Raw genomic sequence first — 18472 nt, forward strand, 5'->3', positions numbered from 1 at the left:
CTGCGGCGAAGCTGGCCATCTCTACAGGATGTGCGAATACCGCAGAGCGGGACTTCGGGGGTTTTCCATAAACGCTCCTTGCCCAAGAAACGGTGAACGCCCTTTCGAGATCCAGGAGTATTTGTCAACGCGCCAAAGCCCGCAGACTTCACAGCAACACCAACCTCGGTCAACAGTGCCGCTGAGGTATCGATCACCAAGCCCGCGTCCATCCTCAAGCTCCCCAAGGCGACGCCCCCAAAGCCCACGTCGGGAAAACTAATGCCGGCGACCTGTGGAGGTGAGGCCGCTGTCGACGCAAGAACGGAGCCTCCAGCGCTGATTCTGAAATATAACGACGGACGCGAGAGCAGTTGCGAAAAGAGTGACGTAGCTTCCGATTTATGTGTGTTGATAGACGGCTGCGAAATTACTGCTTTAGTAGACACAGGCGCAGACCATTCCGTTATGAGCAAAGTACTTGCCAGAAGACTGAAAAAAGTGCTGACTCCTTGGAGAGGACCGCAAATTCGAACCGCCGGTGGACACCTTATCAACCCGGTGGGCAGGTGCACTTCTAGAATCGGAATACGCGGCTTTACATACGTCGCCAGTTTCAATGTCCTATCAGAATGCTCAAGGGATGTAATTATTGGAATGGACTTTTTGCAGGCGAACGGTGCAGTTATCAACTTGCAGGAATCCTGTGTGTCGTTCTCAACGAAGCACGCCATCGCGACGTTCGAGAGTGAAGAACGATTCGATGCGCTTCAGATTATAGACGACGACGTCACGATACCCCCAAGATCCAGCATAGCTGTCGCCGTAAGAAGCACCGTATTCAGCGACTATGAAGGAATAGCCGACAGTAACACTGGGCTCTTACTCGAAAAAGGGATCTGTATGGCAAGGGGCCTTGTTCGGCTGCGTGATGGGTGTTCAAATGTCTTCCTGACTAATTTTGGAAATGAAGTTCAGCATGTTGCGAAGGGAACCGTCATTGCCCGCCTTAACGATTATGAACAAATTACGGATTTGAGCTCTTCCGATGGTGCACTACTGGAGTCTGACAACGTAGACTCCATACTCGCATCCGTCCACATCGAAGCAGCACTATCACCGAGCCAGAAGCAGCAAATAGAGAACCTTGTACGAGAATTCGCCTCATGTTTCTCAACGACATCGAAAGTCCAGAGAACATCCATCGCCAGACACCGCATCATTGTCGACGAAGCTGTGAGGCCCATTTGCCAGCATCCCTACCGAGTGTCACCGAAGGAGAGAGAGGTCATCAGCAAACAAGTCGAAGAAATGCTTCTAGACGACGTAATTCAACCATCGACCAGCCCATGGGCTTCGCCTGTAGTGCTGGTAAAGAAAAAGGATCAGACCTTGCGCTTCTGCGTTGATTATCGGAAGCTAAACGTCGTCACAAAGCGGGATGTCTATCCACTTCCGAGGATCGATGACACCCTCGATAGACTACGGGATGCGAAATTCTTTTCCTCTCTCGACCTCAAAAGCGGATACTGGCAAATAGAAGTGGACGAACGGGATCGTGAGAAGACAGCATTCGTGACACCAGACGGACTATACGAATTCAAGGTACTTCCGTTCGGCCTCTGTTCCGCGCCTGCCACCTTTCAGCGGATGATGGACACTGTGCTCTCCGGGTTAAAGTGGCAGTCCTGTCTGGTTTATCTCGACGATGTCGTGATTTTTTCTACCACCTTTGCTCAGCATGTGGAACGACTAAGGACTGTGCTCAAAGCTATTAGTTCAGCAGGGCTGACGATAAAGCCACAAAAATGTCACTTCGGCTTCCATGAGCTCCTTTTCCTCGGCCATGTGATTAGCTCCGAAGGCATCCGTCCTGACCCTGAGAAGACCGCAGCAGTAGAAAAGTTTCCTAGACCAACCAACAAAAAGGCCATTAGGCGATTCCTAGGACTTTGTGCCTATTACAGGCGTTTCGTCAAAAACTTTTCGAAGATTGCCGAGCCGTTAACGCGATTAACGAAAGAAGATATGCCTTTCGTATGGCACAGTGAACAAGAAGATGCATTCAATGAGCTGCGACGGCGACTTCAAAACCACCCGGTCCTTGCGCACTTTGATGAGGAAGCGGAAACAGACATCCACACAGACGCCAGCAATTTAGGACTTGGTGCCGTCCTCGTTCAATGGCAAAACGGAGAGGAAAGAGTGATTGCATACGCTAGCCGCACTCTTTCGAGGGCTGAAACCAACTATTCAGCCACCGAAAAAGAATGCCTCGCAGTAATATGGGCCATAGGAAAATTCCGACCATACTTATACGGTAGACCGTTCCGAGCAATCAGTGACCATCACTCATTGTGCTGGCTTGCAAACCTGAAAGATCCGTCTGGACGACTTGCTAGATGGAGTCTCAGGCTGCAGGAATACGACATAACGGTCGTGTACAAGTCAGGTCGCAAGCACAGTGACGCTCATTGTTTATCACGTGCTCCGGTCGAATCTGCTCCTGTGAAAGATGGAGACGAATTTTCGTTTCTTGGAGCCGTGACCACATCTGAGATGGCCAAACACCAGCAGTCTGACGCCGAGTTGCTTCTACTCATCAGGCACCTCGAGGGACACCACGTCCATGTTCCGCGAGTTTTCTGCCGGGGATTGTCATCGTATGTGATGAGAAATGGCGTCCTGTACAAAAGAAATTTTGAGCACAGCACAGAGAAATTTCTACTCGTTGTTCCTTCAGCTTTGCGATCGGAAATCTTAGAAGCCTGTCACGATGACCCATCAGCAGGACACCTCGGAGTGAGCAGAACCTTCGCCCGAATTCATGCTAAATACTACTGGCCAAAGCTATTGAATTCAGTGCAGCATTATGTACGAACATGTCGGGATTGCCAAAGACGCAAAACGCCTCCATTAAAACCCGCAGGCCTCCTTCAACCAATAGAACCCCCAGGAGCCCCGTTCGAACAAGTAGGAATGGACTTGCTTGGTCCTTTTCCGACATCGTCATCGGGGAAACGATGGATTGTAGTAGCGACTGATTACCTAACGCGATATGCCGAGACATCCTCTCTAATCAGTGCAACGGCCGTTGAAGTGGCTGAATTCTTTGTCACCAAGATAGTATTACGACACGGTGCCCCTGCAATTATTATCACGGACCGAGGAACTTCGTTCACAGCCGATTTGACGCAATCCATCATGAAATTGACTCATACCAGCCACAGGAAAACAACTGCCTATCATCCTCAAACAAATGGGTTAACCGAGCGATTGAACAGGACGCTGACCGATATGTTGTCAATTTACGTAGACTTAGAACACCGTACATGGGACAAGATCCTACCCTATGCTACATTCGCCTACAATACCGCATTGCAAGAAACCACTCAAGTAACGCCATTCCAACTTGTTTTTGGTCGAACAGTTACCACACCCTTGGATGCAATGCTGCCTGTCAGCGACAGTACAGAACAGAACCCTGAAATCAGTGACTTTACACAGAGGGCCGAAGAAGCACGTCAGCTGGCGCGACATCGCATTCAACAAAGGCAGCGCATCGACGCAGACCGTTACAACCTGCGACGAAGGGAAGCCGAGTATGCACCAGGTGACAGAGTATGGGTGTGGACCCCCGTGCGGACGCGCGGCCTCTCCGAAAAGCTTTTACGCCGTTACTTCGGCCCTTACCGAGTACTTCGCCGCATCAGTCCACTGAACTATGAAGTTACGCCAGAAGGACAAGTGAGCTCATCACGATGCCGGCGTCGCACAGAAACTGTACATGTGGTCAGACTGAAGCCATATTATGACAGGCAGTGATTATTCGACCAAACATCTTTTCTGTGCCATATACCACTTTAGTGTGGACAACTGCTTGTGAACAATTTCGTCGCTTTACGCATCGGGACGATGCGTTTTGGAGGGGGGATAATGATACAAGGCAGAAACATTTAAACGACGCGCGCAGGTTCGTGCGCCCCCTCAAGACGACAACGGAGTATTGAAGGAAAAGGACGAAGTAATGGCACGTGTTTTCGCCGCACGCACTCGCATCGCAGGTGGCCGTTGTCGGCGTCTACAAGAAGAAGACGAGGTGAAGCGACGCTCGAGAGAGAAGAAGAAGGCCTTCCTGATCTCCCGTTTAGAACGCGGCAGTGTTTTTTATTTACCCCAGGGCACAAGTTCGCCCACAATAAATAGTTGTATCTGGGTTTCCTTAAGTGTCCGTTACAATATATATATATATATATATATATATACATACACGGGGGAGGGGTTCGGAAAGCTGGTCGGGCCCCCAGCCCTCCCCTCCCCGTAAAATATCGAAGCTTTCCGCCTATGACCTATGAACAACACAATTCTTTCGAAGTGGATGTGCCCTCCATTCTCACCCGCTAAAAATTGTAAATCGCAATATTGGCCATAAGATAACTAGCTAAAAAGTTAATTAGTGAATTTTTGGTAAAGAGTCGATTACGCATTTCAATTATTTGCGCAAGTAATGTCGGCCTCTTCGAGTTGACCAGCTCATGGTCTTGTGACCAGCTCATGGAATTGTGCCGTCTGCCACAGGTAAATTTTAAACATTTCTGAAAGCGTTCGCTGAAACACCATGTGTGTATCGAACAAAGCTTCTCTACAAAACTGCACGCACCTTAAAGAAGGCCTGGGTGGATCCCGACTGCAGGCACCCGTACTGGATGCTCGTCTGCTTGGCCAGGTCCGCGACGCTTTCGATCGGAGATACGAGTCGTTCGACGGTCAGGAAGGCGGCCAAATTGGCCGTGTACGAGGAGACCATGATGAGCGTGAAGAACCACCACATGCCGGCCGCTACTCGCGTCGACAGCGCACGCGGGGTCACGTCGCATCCCTGCTGCATCAGACAGCCAATGGTGAACCACAGGGTGTTCCATATGGTGAAACGGTTCTCTAGCTCGGCGGGCCTAGGGTCGCACGGGTGTGGGTTCACCCACTCGTACGGGCTGAACCGCGCCACCACAAAGAGAAAGAGGGAGACGCCCAGGAATGCGGTGGACATGTATATCCACACCTCCAGGGAGAGCGGCGCCAAGAAAGAGAACAGCCACGGAGGCTTCTTGTCCGCTTTCTTGTAGAGAATGCTGATGCCCAGGTTCATGAACGGCATTGTGAAGTCCACCACCTCCTCCCGTACGTACGTGATGGTCAGGTCGGCGATGGCCAAGTCTGCCTTCTGCAAAAGGGTCACAGAAGGGTGTCTTGGGGCCTTACACAAGAGACGGGGCGACATATTGCGGGGCTGGCTGGCGCCATGCTCGTGCGTACACATTGGGGGGCAACGTACTATATGTAGTTCGCAGTAAGAACCTTGAACCACAGCTGACCAATTTGTGTCGTCATCGGCATGCTCATGAAAATTACACTACACCGGAAACGATTCATTAGAACTTATAATTAACATAATTCTGTAAAATATGTTTTCGTGACGCCTGTTATTCAGGGATAACGAATGGAACATTCAAATTAACTGTGTTGGGCGCCAAGATGTGCATTAGGAGCAGGACTTGATCGGGAGCTGAAGTATATAAAGAGGTTGGAAAACAGGTTTATATAGAGGCATTTGGTGACAACTGCACAGTATTTGTAACCCATTTTCTCCTTTACTGCCCTCTCTTTTTAATCCTTTGCAAATTTACCTTGCGTATCTTTAGGCAGTTCAGCCACATTTTGATTTGATACTTCGCTACATTAGCCTTCACGGAGTTGCTCGCTATGTAGTGCTCGAACTCAGTTTGGTGTCTCTTGAGTTTCGCTGTTATGCGTACCGGGAGCGCTATGGTCATTTTTTTTCGGAAAGCTACGGTATACTATGGACTTATAGCTTTCTGTTCGTCGTAAGCTCCTCTTTTTTCCTTATTCATCGGGTCAGGTATTTTGTGTTGATACTTTAGGGCCATGCACCTCGTCGTTATTGTGTTAGAGTTTGTGGCGAGTACAGTAATTACGCTCCACGCATACAGATTAATACCACTCGAAGGGACACTGTCGTCCCGTCACATGCAGTAGATTACAGGCTTCCCGAGACCGGTGGAAGAGGGCAGAAAGAATATTTCGCGGCCGACGTGTATGCAAGGAACGAACCCCTTGCAGCAGCTCCCCGATCATGCCGTTCCACTCGTTCTTGTCGTCTCGCCTGCCGTGCGCCTTGTCAGCCACCTCACGAATCTTGTACTTGATGTTGATGTCCGGCAGCTTGGCGATCTCGTCGAGCAAATCGATACAGTAGCCCTCGTACTTAGCGTTGCCCTCCAGCTCCTGGTGGTTCTCTTTCAGCATTGTGTACGGGGGTTGCTGGACACAGGGGGCAAAAAACGGTCTTCACTTATCTTGTATCGCGAATGCACCTTCAGACAGATAGGGCACCGTAAAAGTGCTACATCGTAAAGCCACTTGCAAAAGTATAATGATAGTAGAAAAAGAAGGAATGCCGTTTTTGACAACCTTCAGAAGACGTCTACTGTACTTTTCAAATAAATGTGGGCGACTTATTTGTACAGCAGGATGTGGGGGTTGTCTGGACGTACATTGCAGCAAGTATGATAGCTATGCAAGTATTCAGCGCAGGCAGTTTGCGATATAGCATAAAGGCACATTCGAAGATGAATTACACTGCAAGAAGCTTCACCGCAGAAACGTTCTCCAAACTACACGCACATCATCAAAATAGCAAATAATTGTGATCTCTGGACTTTTTACTTGTAGCAGTGAATTTGTACTCGAACCTTATAGGAATATTGTTATCTTTATTTTTCTTAACATACGGCTTGAATGTAGAATTATGAAAGAAGCACGACAGCAAACGACATTACTTTGGTTCTGCTCAGCTACGTAGCATTTGCATCTTTTTAAAGTGAGGCCCAAGTTAAGTCAAGCACCCTGTATTGTGCGAACGGCTACGCTTACACTAGTACCACGCATTGGGCGTTCTTTTTCTTCCTTCTTCTTTATTTGCATTTTAGGCAACTGTTTTCTTGCCCCTGCCTTATGGGTATGCTATTATGAAACCACCGCTCCAGTAATAATCCTGCCAAATGGTTGATAGTATGAAGAAATAAAATAAATGATAAACAAACAAATGCTTGATTCCTGGCATTAATGTCAGAGTTCTGTAATCTCGTTTGTAATACTCCCTTTTCCTAATTTCTGAGCCTGAAATAAAAAGACTTTGCCTACGTGGAAGAAGAATCTCTTCACGGCGTCGATTTGTCTCGTGAAGAAGAGCCGGAGATATCAAGCGGAAGTGTTAAAGTCTATTCCTTTATTATGAGCCCCAATTATAATGCACTGCTTTGTGATCTCTCCTTGGTGTTTCACCTGAAGCCATTCGTTCATTTGCACTGCCTATAAAACAAGCTTTCAGACTTTTCATTAAAAGAAACGGTTAGAATGACCCTCATCGTATTTGCTCTTCTCCCATTTATATTGATACCGAGATTACTCAGTTTCCGACATGTAACAAACTTAATAGGTCCAAGTTTAACTCAAAGCAGAGGTCAATAAAGTTAATCCGACACGACAATATAAGCGTGCATGTCGGCTTTGCTTTGTAACCAATTATCGACGTTTTGCAGGTTTTACCGTAAATAGGTGCTCGAGCACCTTTCAGTGATTTTACAAGTTGACCGAGACGTTTCACTCGCCGAACGGCGCTAAACTTGGTCTCGTGACCACGCAAATTATACCTCGCCACCATTCATTAACTATAAATACGTTTCTCAAACACCTTCTCAACTGCTAGAAAACTGGGCGAAAGTAGCATTTATATTTAGCGACACGCAACAAGCGATAGCGACAGTGCAGAAACAAGGAAAGCCACAGAGGGAGAAAAACAGGGCCACATGTGCATGCGAGTTTTTTTCAGAAATGTTTAATAGAAAAAAAGAAGGTTCACTCATACAAGTGTAAAGAAAAGGAAACGTACCACGAGCGTGGTGACTATAAGTGTCTTGTTCATAAGGTGCAGGCGGGCCTCTTCGAGGTGCCGTGAGTAGTTCGTGGTGATGTTGATGCCGCCGTGCATTGTCCATTCGCCGGCCTAGAATGTGCGCGGAGGTCGATTAAAACGCGCAGGGCGGACGGCTGGATATGCGCATCATCATGAATATCAGCTACGAAGAAAAATTCCAGCAGCTTTTGATTTGGGTCCCCTGATTAATCTTTTCAAAGTAACAACCATGAAATTATATTCAGCGCTCACTAAAAAACGTTCATAAAAGGTGATTTATTACTTTCAGCGATCCTGCCCACGCGATATAACAATTTTGAGACGCACTTACCTCGCGGAGCCCATTGTGAGTGATTTCCATGACGGTGAGCCTCATATCCGTCCGGTGGCCATTGGGATTAAATCTGATGTTGCCAGTTAGACCTTGAATGTTAATCTGCAGTACAAGTGAAATCACATTAGGTCAGCTACAAACAGGGCTATTTGTTGTTTTTTTCTTAAGGAAGGGGGGGCGGGGGGGGGGTGAAACGCGACCCGCACTATTGCTGCACAAAAAAGTGTGGCATGCTCAATCTGTGCCAAAAACTGTGGCAAGAAACTTCGTAGAATGTCAAAATCAGTGATATATATATATATATATCATCAGCATCAGCCTGGTTACGCCCACTGCAGGGCAAAGGCCTCTCCCGTACTTCTTCTCCAACTACCCCGGTCATGTACTACTTGTGGCCATGTTGTCCCTCCAAACTTCCTAATCTCATCTGCCCACCTAACTTTCTGCCGCCCCCTGCTACGCTTCCCTTCTCTTGGAATCCAGTCCGTAACCCTTAATGACCATCGGTTATCTTCCCTCCTCATTACATGTCCTGCCCCATTTCTCTTTCTTGATTTCAACTAACATTCACTGGCGTTTGTTCCCTCACCCAATCTTCTCTTTTCTTATCTCTTAACGTTACACCCATCATTCTTCTTTCCATAGCTCGTTGCGTTGTCCTCAATTTAAGTAGAACCCTGTTTCGTAAGCCTCCAGGTTTCTGCCCCGTAGGTGAGCACTGGTAAGACACAGCTGCTATACACTTTTCTTTTGAGGGATAATGGCAACCTGCTGTTCATGATCTGAGAATGCCTGCTAAACGCACCCCAGCCCATTCTTATTCATGATCCAGATCCGCCGTCACTACCTGCCCTAAGTAGATGTATTCCCTTACCACTTCCAGTGCCTCGCTACCTATCGTAACATGCTGTTCTCTTCCGAGACTGTTAAACATTACTTTAGTTTTCTGCAGATTAATTTTTAGACCCACCCTTCTGCTTTGCCTGTCCAGGTCAGTGAGCATGCATTGCAATTGGTCCCCTGAGTTCCGCCAAGCGGAACGCGCTGTCTCAATTTTGCTTGGATGCAGCCTTGAATTTTGATGACGAAATATCTCAAATTACGTCGGATTTTTTATATGTGAAAAAAAAAACTGTGTGTACGCCACAAATTGTGATGCCCTACAACTTTTCCCCATAAACAACTGCCACCAAGTTAAAAAAGAAGTTAACGCATTTTGTTGATTGATTGATTGACTGATTGACTGATTGATTGATTGATTGATTGATTGATTGATTGATTGATTGATTGATTGATTGATTGATTGATTGATTGATTGATTGATTGATTGATTTTTTATTGCTTTATCACATACAGATGTGACGGGAGGCGAAGGGAAAAGCCATTCAAGGATTCAATTAGACTTTTCAGAACAACTTCAGCCGCAGCAAGGTATTTCCGCCTTGCCATAGAACAGGTATGCGAAGGCGGTAGGTGTCTCAGGGTAATTGCTTTCTCATTTTAAAAAATTGTATTGTCTAAAAAGAACACTCTATATTTCACAGCAGCGATTTATAGACTTAATATCACTTATGAGCTCCACTCGCGAGCTCACTACACTCACCATTCGCATGTACTTCACGAACGAGTTTCCCTGCGACCACGGTTCCTCGGTTTCGCACGAAAGTGGCCGCACTTGAATCTTGGGTCCGTTGTTCGGTTGCAGGTCTCGAAGGGCCGTGGCAAACAGCCTCACGGCGTCGTACATCAGAGCAACTTTCGTCTGGTAGCAGGAGAAAAAAAAAAATGTGCACAACCAAGGACTGCTGTCAGACTTAAAGTCTTTAACATAGGTTTTTGTCCACTTTACCCGATACGCGAACGTTCGAGTGAGACAATCCTAAACAGTGTGTCTCGCATCAGAGCTTATTCGGCCTATTCAACCGCTTCATTAATGACTAAACCTTGAGGTCCACCATAACAGTAAGGTCAAACGGGATGTGTGAAGGGCACTTGAAGATTTCCATATCGTCAATTAAGTGAATGTGTCAGTAAGCATAGACATAAGCGGTGTTTTCAAGTAGGAGCGCGCTGGCAGTAGTAAGCAGTACACCTATTTTTTGCACTAAAAGCATATATCAGATGTAATATAAAGTGATGATTGTTAACTGACAGGCTCTCACGCACCTTCCCCCAAAAGGAGTCGTTGACGTCTCGTGATTTCCAATGAAATTGAAGCCATATTATATTAATTAGGTAAAAATAGTATTTATTTAAGAAAAGATTTATTACTGCATAAAATACTAAATACTGCTTTAATTAAATATGATTGTCCCTTTTTATGCTAAGTAAGCACTTCTTAAGCTTGACAAAACTTCCAAATTTCCTATCTGTTTGTTGGCCAAGAGATTCATCACATCCTTGTTACGAAGTATCTGTTTCACTGAATAAGATTATTTTTGTTTTTAGGCCATCGCACTTTCCTTCTAAGAATATTTCGCAACCATGATAGTCAAGATAGCCTCAGCAGTGTACAAGAATATTGCCTAACAATGCTGCAAATGACCTTGCCAGTATTAATACAAAGAGACTGAAAACAAAAACTCAGCTTAACGCATGTGAGGTAGTTAAATATGTAAAAAGTCGGATCTTTGTAGGAGGCAAAACTTGTACGTACCGTTAAATTCTTGACATGTTTCCACGTGAAAGGAAGACAGGAAGATGAGAAAAATTTCTTGTTAGATGTTTCACAAGTACAATAGTCTACACCACTCATGCATTACCTTGACGCTTGTAATAATCTTTGAGGTGTCATAATGCATATGACTTCACAAGTTTGACCAGTGCCATAGCCAGGCTACAAAGAATCGACTTTAATATTTTTTTTTTTCATCTTGCTATACCGCATGCTGTTCATGCACTTTAAACAGTACTTCTAGGTAAGGGTTTCTTCTTCATTGGCACAGAAGTGCTGGTCACACTGCTGGTAACTTTCATCTAGTAACACAACGATTCGTTGATAGGTTCCCGCAACATCAGCAAATGTACGATGTAATTTTTGCTGCAAGAATCGCAGACGTGCAGATATTTCCTTAATATTAACGATTCGTGAATAATCAGTTGCAAGGTTGGCAGTAGAGACCCCATTGGAATCATTTTTGCTAAACAGCCATGTCCAGTTTCAACGTGGGGTCGATGTTTATTCCCGACTATTTTCCGCTCTGCTCTGTAATCTATTCATTCTGACGCATACTTTAGATCATTATGAAGTTCACGGTGCTTTTCAGTGTTGCCTTCGTTCGAAGTCGCTTGCCTCCTACTTATCGGTCAGTGTTGCTTGCGTCTCTCCAATGAACTTACCGCCTGTGCTCAACACGTGATATACCTCCATCAGGTCTTCCCTACTGAGATCTGCAGTGTCACAGATCTGGGCCGTTCTTCGGGTATGGTAACTTTGAACCCCAACTTACCGAATTGCTCCGCACATCCTCATTACTGTCAATCGAATGTTTCTTTTTTTTAACATCAGAAAACATACATGCACGACAGTACACTGTGGGCTTGACAAACGAGCAATTGCTTTCATCATAGCTAAACGCGCTGCTTGATGCAAGACGAAGGACGGATTAGAAACAAGAAGAAACACAGACAAGCTGAAGCGCGAACTCACAACTATGGTGCATTTTTTATGTCGGCATTCGCCTTATGTACGTAAACATTTAAAAAACAGATATAACTGACGAGGCGTGATACAGTGAAATAACCGGAAGGTTAAGGCTACACAACTCACTTTATCATTAACACGTTCGCTTGAGTCGTTTCATGTGCCACATTTAGCAATTAAATTTCTTTTTCCTTTTTTGAGAGGGCGATCGAAGGATCGCTTACGCATCTCTCAGTAATATGTATATAAAACGCTTCGTTTTTTCCCTTTGTGTCTGGTCCGTCTGTCGCGTGATGACCTTCGTACCTTACCTCAAGCAGCGCATTTAGCCATGATATCGCACCATACAGCTCCTGCAGAAACCTCAATTACCAGGGCAAGTGTTTAAAGCACCTATATGGCTTCTGTTGCCAACTGGACACAAGAATATATAGAGATGAGTAGTACAAGAGAGAACACCATATTTTTGATAATCCGAGTATCCGTAACCCATGAATTCGAACCCGCCGCGTGAATAAGTGTCTAGGGTCTGTTTCCATTAAATATTGACGTAAATTTTGAACCTTATGGCATGCTGAATAGAAAGTTGGATGCTCCCAATTAATATCGCTCACGGGATTGCGCTTGTCAACAACAGAGCGAAAAGCATAAAAGGTAGGCACTAGTGTACACTTTGTCTCTGCTGTGGGGTGTTGGACAAGTGGAATACGTCGCAAGCTCGCAGACCGCGACGCCAATGCGACGGGTACACCTAGCTTCTCCTGCGAGGAACAAGTTTAGATCCAAGCTACCCAGGCTAGTTTTTGTATGGACGTAATGCTCGAGCGGTGCCCTGCCGTTCTGCATGAAATAATTCAAACACACTACGGAACATGCAGGCTAAAATACCAGTTTGACTACCGGAGACTCGAGCAAAAAACTCTTTTAGAAATTTCTTATGGAGACTTGAACAAAGCAACCACTCTTGAAAGTCGCTTACGTCTGCCAAGTGATACCTAATGCCCTAAAGTTCAGTGCTATGTCAATATTAGTGCAGGATAGCAGGACAAATGCAGGACATGCATCCTCAACACCGCAATGGCGACCGTTTAGGGACGACTTTGACCATCGTTTTTCAGGGAACAATCATAATGCACGCCCAGAGCATTGGTGAAGGCTTTAAGTAATATTTAAAAATTCTCTCGGCCAGTTAGCACAATTATATTCCTTGATCTGGATGGCCCTAATAGGCGTACATTATTTGGACGAGAAATAGAAATCCATAATTGACAAATTAACAAGAACTAATTCAGTCTTTTACTAATTATTTATGGCACATATTGCAATTTACAAATCGTAGCCTGGTAGTCTGCAAGGTTGGTCCATTTGGAACGAATTCTCAGGATGACACCAGTTTCGACATGTTAATGGCCGAACTGTGAGGAGAAATGCATTGGCATTCCAATCACTTTGGTGCTTCAAACCATAAAACGGCGTTTTGTTAAAAATGCAAGTGGAACGACAGTGCATATTTACAGCGAGTTTGGTGATGCCTATGTCGAAAATAATGTTGTCCCCAGAATTCCTTTCAAGCGGATAATATGCCTTGCAGTCTCACGAGCTGCGACTTGTAAATTGGAATATGTGACGTGAGGCGATTGGTTAAAATTAAATTAGTAGAGTTATCGTGCAAGTTTTGTCAGCCTCTTCCAGTAGACCAGCTCAAGGACTGGAATAGTGCTATTTGCCACACGCGATTTTTAAAAATTATTGTCTACGCAGAAACACCTGGTATGTGGGGGGCTCCATACTTTCTTGATCAGATGTGTTGCATCGAGCGGCAGAACGTCCTAGAATACGAGTGTTGAACTGTGCGTGTTCAATACTTGCTGACTGCAGTGCGATGCTAAAAAATTCCTGTGGAAACCATCACTAATAACTGGCACAAAAAGTGCTAACTACACTGAAATCATCTGGTATTACGCTGAGCTGCGGTTTCGACACGCACTTCGTTATCCTCAATCATGACAGAAGTAAGTATCCTCTTATGGGGGCATTTTATATAGACCACCTAAAAAACCGACGCAAGAACAAGCGCCCATTCGGGCACTTGTTCGGCTACTGCCGTGTTCGCCAGTAGCGAGCACAGCCGGAGACACCCTATTTCCTCCTCTCACTCATTTCCGTGCTTAGCTAGTGACGCGCGCTCCCCTGCACCACCTTCACGCTCATTCGCAATACATACACCTTCTCCAGCTACACAGTGAGAACGGCGACCGACCATGCGTTGTAGGATTGTATCGCCGGAAGTAAGTTAACTGTTTAAAAAAACGTCCCGGGTGTCCTTAGCCATGACCTAAGAGACGCCAAGTAGCCTTGTAAAGCCTACTGTAATTCACCTTAATCCTCCTTTGTTCACCTTAATCGAACTTATTCCACCATAATGCACCTTAATACACCCTAATCCACCTTAATCCAATCACTAATGAATAAGTTAACTTTGCTAATATTAATCATCTTTTATACACGGCTGGACATGCTTTGGTTGGCTTCTGGCCTTCCGTGGGTCACGTGCTATTTTCTGTACCTCACAACGCGACCTTGAAACAGATCTAAAGCTTTCGCCTTAATGAACCGACGAGCTGCTTTTAAAAAGCCCTTATTCTTCGAGTCTAGGGACTGTCTGGCGGAAGATATTATCGGGCGATTTTCATAAGCCGATCCCAGGGATAACGCCGTCTAAAATTATGCGCCACTGGGGCGACTTGGCATGTGCACTAGTGCCACTGCGTCTGTGCTACTATAGGTATGTGCCAACGGGCTTTAGTGTTCTTTCAATCTCGATGCAGACGAGACAGCTGTAGTTGCGCGTCCGCAACACCTCTGGGTACGCAGGCAACCCGCGTACGCGGCATTGCGCCTGCTCGGTACACGCCCGCGTCTTGCGCGCGCGCCCGCAGCTTTCCAGGCGCTGCGTACAGCGTCCACTGCGCGCTATGCGTGCTCTGCGTTACGTTCTCGCGTGTCCTCGAGAGCGCATTTTTTTTCAAAATGGCTCCGCACGAGGGCAGACGCGCGAGCTGGCCACAGCAGTTGGCCGAAGCAGCACGCGACCGGCTCACGCACGTGCCAGTGAGCCATCCATCTCTCAACTGACGCGTCCGGCCAACTATTGCTGACTCGTGGGCGCGCGCTTCGCCACGTACGCACGCACTCACGCGCTGCATACGTGGGTAGTTGCGGACGCACAAATACAACTGTCTATTCTTTCTCACTTGCTGTAGATATAGTAATCGTGCAACAATCTATCATGCAATATGCCTAACATCTCTACATATTCGTTCAATACATAACAGTTAGAATATTCCTACAGTTACCCGTGCTTCAACCAATCGTCGCGCCGATGTTATTAACCGTACAGAGTATCTTTTTGTGTGTGTGTTCCTGTTCGTCGACACCGCGTGCGCACACTTTTGTGTGAATGCTTCATATGCACCCGCAACACACCGACAAGCCTCACCGTGGGCAAGACCCCAGTTCGGGTCGCTTTAAGCTAAAGGGCCCCCCTCCTTCCTAAACGCTCACCCGGTACAAGTTGCCTTCGCCCTTCTGTCCATGGCGGAGCCGCCGCGTCATCCAGTCCCGCGCCACTTCATCGAACTCCTTGGCGTTGGTGTCGACCAGGCGGAAGGCCGAGATGTTGGTGCCGCCATACTGGAAGTCTTCCATATCCACCGTGTGGGCATCCTGAGCGACGGAGGGGAACGAACTTGGGGACATGTTGCGCACCCCTGCGTATCCTGTGTGCATATCCCTGCCACCAAACTTACTACATTGACACAAGTGAAACAAGCTAGCAAGCTGCAACGATCCATATATACAGGACTCCACGGCTTTCGCCGCTCTTGCTCTGCTGCTAGTCACATTTCACTTTTAGGGTTACCGCGAAATATTGAAGGCAGTGTAGTGCGCACAAAAGACCAAAGCATGAGGCCAGTTCTTGTTACGCTTGCGCTCATCAAAACAGAGCCGTAAAAGATAACAAAATGCGTTTACGGCAACGTTGGGTGCTACACGCATGGCGCCCGTAAGTACGTTGGAGTCGTAGGTTCGCTAAAGACTATACTACCGCCCCTGCGCTGACGAAACCGTCTACAAAGAGAGCCCTCGTGGTCGATGGAAGGAAAAAACGCCATTGGCAGTGACAAGGCGGCAAGAATATTTTCAAAACACTGCCTGCACAGTGGATTAATGCTTAATTGGCAAATCGCATCTATTTCTGTAAAATTAGTTGCATCACTGCTAAATTATAGCAAGGGCTCGACGTTTTCATTTTATCGCTGCCGACGGCGTGACGTTCAATTAAGGATCACGCGCACACAGCTGCCACGCTGGTCACGTCGGTAGCTACGGGAGTTAAGCAGCGGAACTGAGAGTGAAAACTTTCAACCGCGCCGTGTGGATCTTAACCGCGCTGCGGTTCGCAGCTCAGCCATGAAAAAATAATCAGATGTTCGAGGATTCACAGAATTGTAGGGTGGTTGCGAAGGGATATCGCGTGTCCCCATGCAAAACGAAGTTGCCGTGGCAGCATAATGAATTTTTTTTCGAACAGATCCCGGTAGTTTTTGTTAAACGATGATTGCTTATGCCCTGTCAAATGCTCATATAATATTACCCAAAGCAAACAGTGTGGTGTAAATACGTATATAGCAGCGCGTTCGTGAAGAAAAAAAGAAAGAACTGGGCTGAGCAAGGGACAAGAGTAAACAGAACTGCGCCTACGCTAGGTCTTTATTTTTCCACACTTGTGGCCAATATTGCGTTAACAAGTTGCGCCAGCGATATCAAATTCAAACAGTTTTGAAACATATGCCATATTTTATGTATCATCTTTAAATAGAACAATGTTATTTTTTTTCACATTGCTTGTGAAAGCGCAATTCAGTTTCATAAGGTAGATTATCTGAAGACGCCGACATTACTTCCATGATTAATCGCAACGTCCAAGTAGCTAATTAAAGATGTTGGCTAATTATATTCTTAAATATTCAATTTATGTTTATGTCACGAGAGGAAATCTTGAAATAGACAGCAGTGAAGTCATGTCTGCTTGGCAGAAATCCCAAAAGTAGCGTCACTTGTGTAATATCTTCAAAATGTGACACGAAACATGTAATTGCGTTCCTTTTAACCATTACTTAAAAACCTCCCTCTAAGAGTTCGGCATATTACTGCAATGGTAATGCGTATTTTAGCGCACTGTCTGCAGCAGTACTCAGTATATCACTGCAACAGCACTCAGTTGAAATTTCGCAGTTTCAACAAGTGAGCAATTTTAGCGGGAGAGCTTTGGAGCCTCAGAAGGTATGGATCTTAGCGTTTGTGGTGGAGTGCTCGGGAAGGATAACGATAACCTTCCTCTTATCCCGCCTCCCTCTTTCCCTCTGGCAACTGCGGGAGAGGAGGGTGGCAGTGGGCTCGCACGCAGGCGCCCGCACGTGGGAGAAAACACACATATGATGAACTACGTGATTTACGTATTTACTTGTTTACTTACTTTGCCCCTCCCCTCTGCAATGTACAACCGTACCTTGAGGGTATGATAAATAAATAAATAAATAATTAAATAAGTAAATAAATAAATAAATAAACTGGCTTGCATGCCGTATAACGGCTCTGTTCTCCACGCAATAACGTAATGAAACAAAAGGTACCTAAAGAATTGTGCAGAAAATATCGATGAACGAGGGAACATGCGACAGTCCCACGTTGCTTCTGTCGCCCTTTTTATTTTGCTGCGTCACAATTCTGGTAAAAAGATGATGCACCTACTGTAGTCAATAAACGTGTTTCATAATGCCATCTTGCCGATGGCTCAACGTACACAAAACACGCGTTGGGATTGCTTCCCTATAGACGTGCTGCGTAGTCAATTATTGAATTGTTTTGATTTGCATGGTGGCCTAGCTGATACTTTTGTTTGCCTCTATGTTTGTTTCGTTTGCGAAAATGACATTACCACTTTCATTAAGGTTATCTTTTTTTTTTAATTTTGTCCACGTAAGGAAATCGTTTTTCGCACAAACGGTTCACTTAACTACATCTCTTAGCGCACCATTCTCACAGGCTACGCCTATCTCAGCCCATCGTGACACATCTTGTACTGCCTGAGCAGGTGCTGCTGCATGAGCAAATGACACTCACCAATGATGTGATGAAGTAGTTGTGGTACTCGGACATCATGTCAACCTGCTGGGCCTGGAAACATGAAAATGCACGGAAATCGTTATCGCCAACGCACCTACTAGGAGATATTACCGAAGCTATAACGCACGGTTAACATGTGTACAAAAAAACTGGTCATTCTAGCGTATCCTGTCCGCATATGACATGCTCGGCGAAGGTGTTCGAGTGAATGCGCGTAAACGATGTTGTGGATAAGGATACAGTGAGGTGAGGTCCTTACATGATTTACAGGGCAGTAAGCATTGCTGGCAATCGCTCTGCTGGAGCAATGCCCACTGTACCGACCACAGCTGAC

The 18472-nt window shown here is 46.0% G+C and overlaps 1 protein-coding gene across 2 annotated transcripts in view; it reads right to left on the reverse strand.

Annotated features, from left to right (window-relative positions):
• The window catches only part of LOC126522329 (glutamate receptor ionotropic, kainate 2-like), a 50859-nt gene that overhangs the window by 15085 nt on the left and 17302 nt on the right, over positions 1-18472 (reverse strand). For both annotated transcript variants that reach the window (XM_050171059.3, XM_055066348.2), the window contains exons 6-12: positions 18136-18189; positions 15514-15675; positions 9910-10068; positions 8304-8408; positions 7949-8062; positions 6109-6318; positions 4640-5200 (exon numbers count right to left, since the gene is read on the reverse strand). In XM_050171059.3, the coding sequence (XP_050027016.1) occupies positions 4640-5200; positions 6109-6318; positions 7949-8062; positions 8304-8408; positions 9910-10068; positions 15514-15675; positions 18136-18189 (1365 nt within the window). The remainder of the gene's footprint in view (positions 1-4639; positions 5201-6108; positions 6319-7948; positions 8063-8303; positions 8409-9909; positions 10069-15513; positions 15676-18135; positions 18190-18472) is intronic.

This window comes from Dermacentor andersoni, chromosome 6 (assembly GCF_023375885.2).
Source record: "Dermacentor andersoni chromosome 6, qqDerAnde1_hic_scaffold, whole genome shotgun sequence".
Lineage (NCBI taxonomy): Eukaryota > Metazoa > Arthropoda > Arachnida > Ixodida > Ixodidae > Dermacentor > Dermacentor andersoni.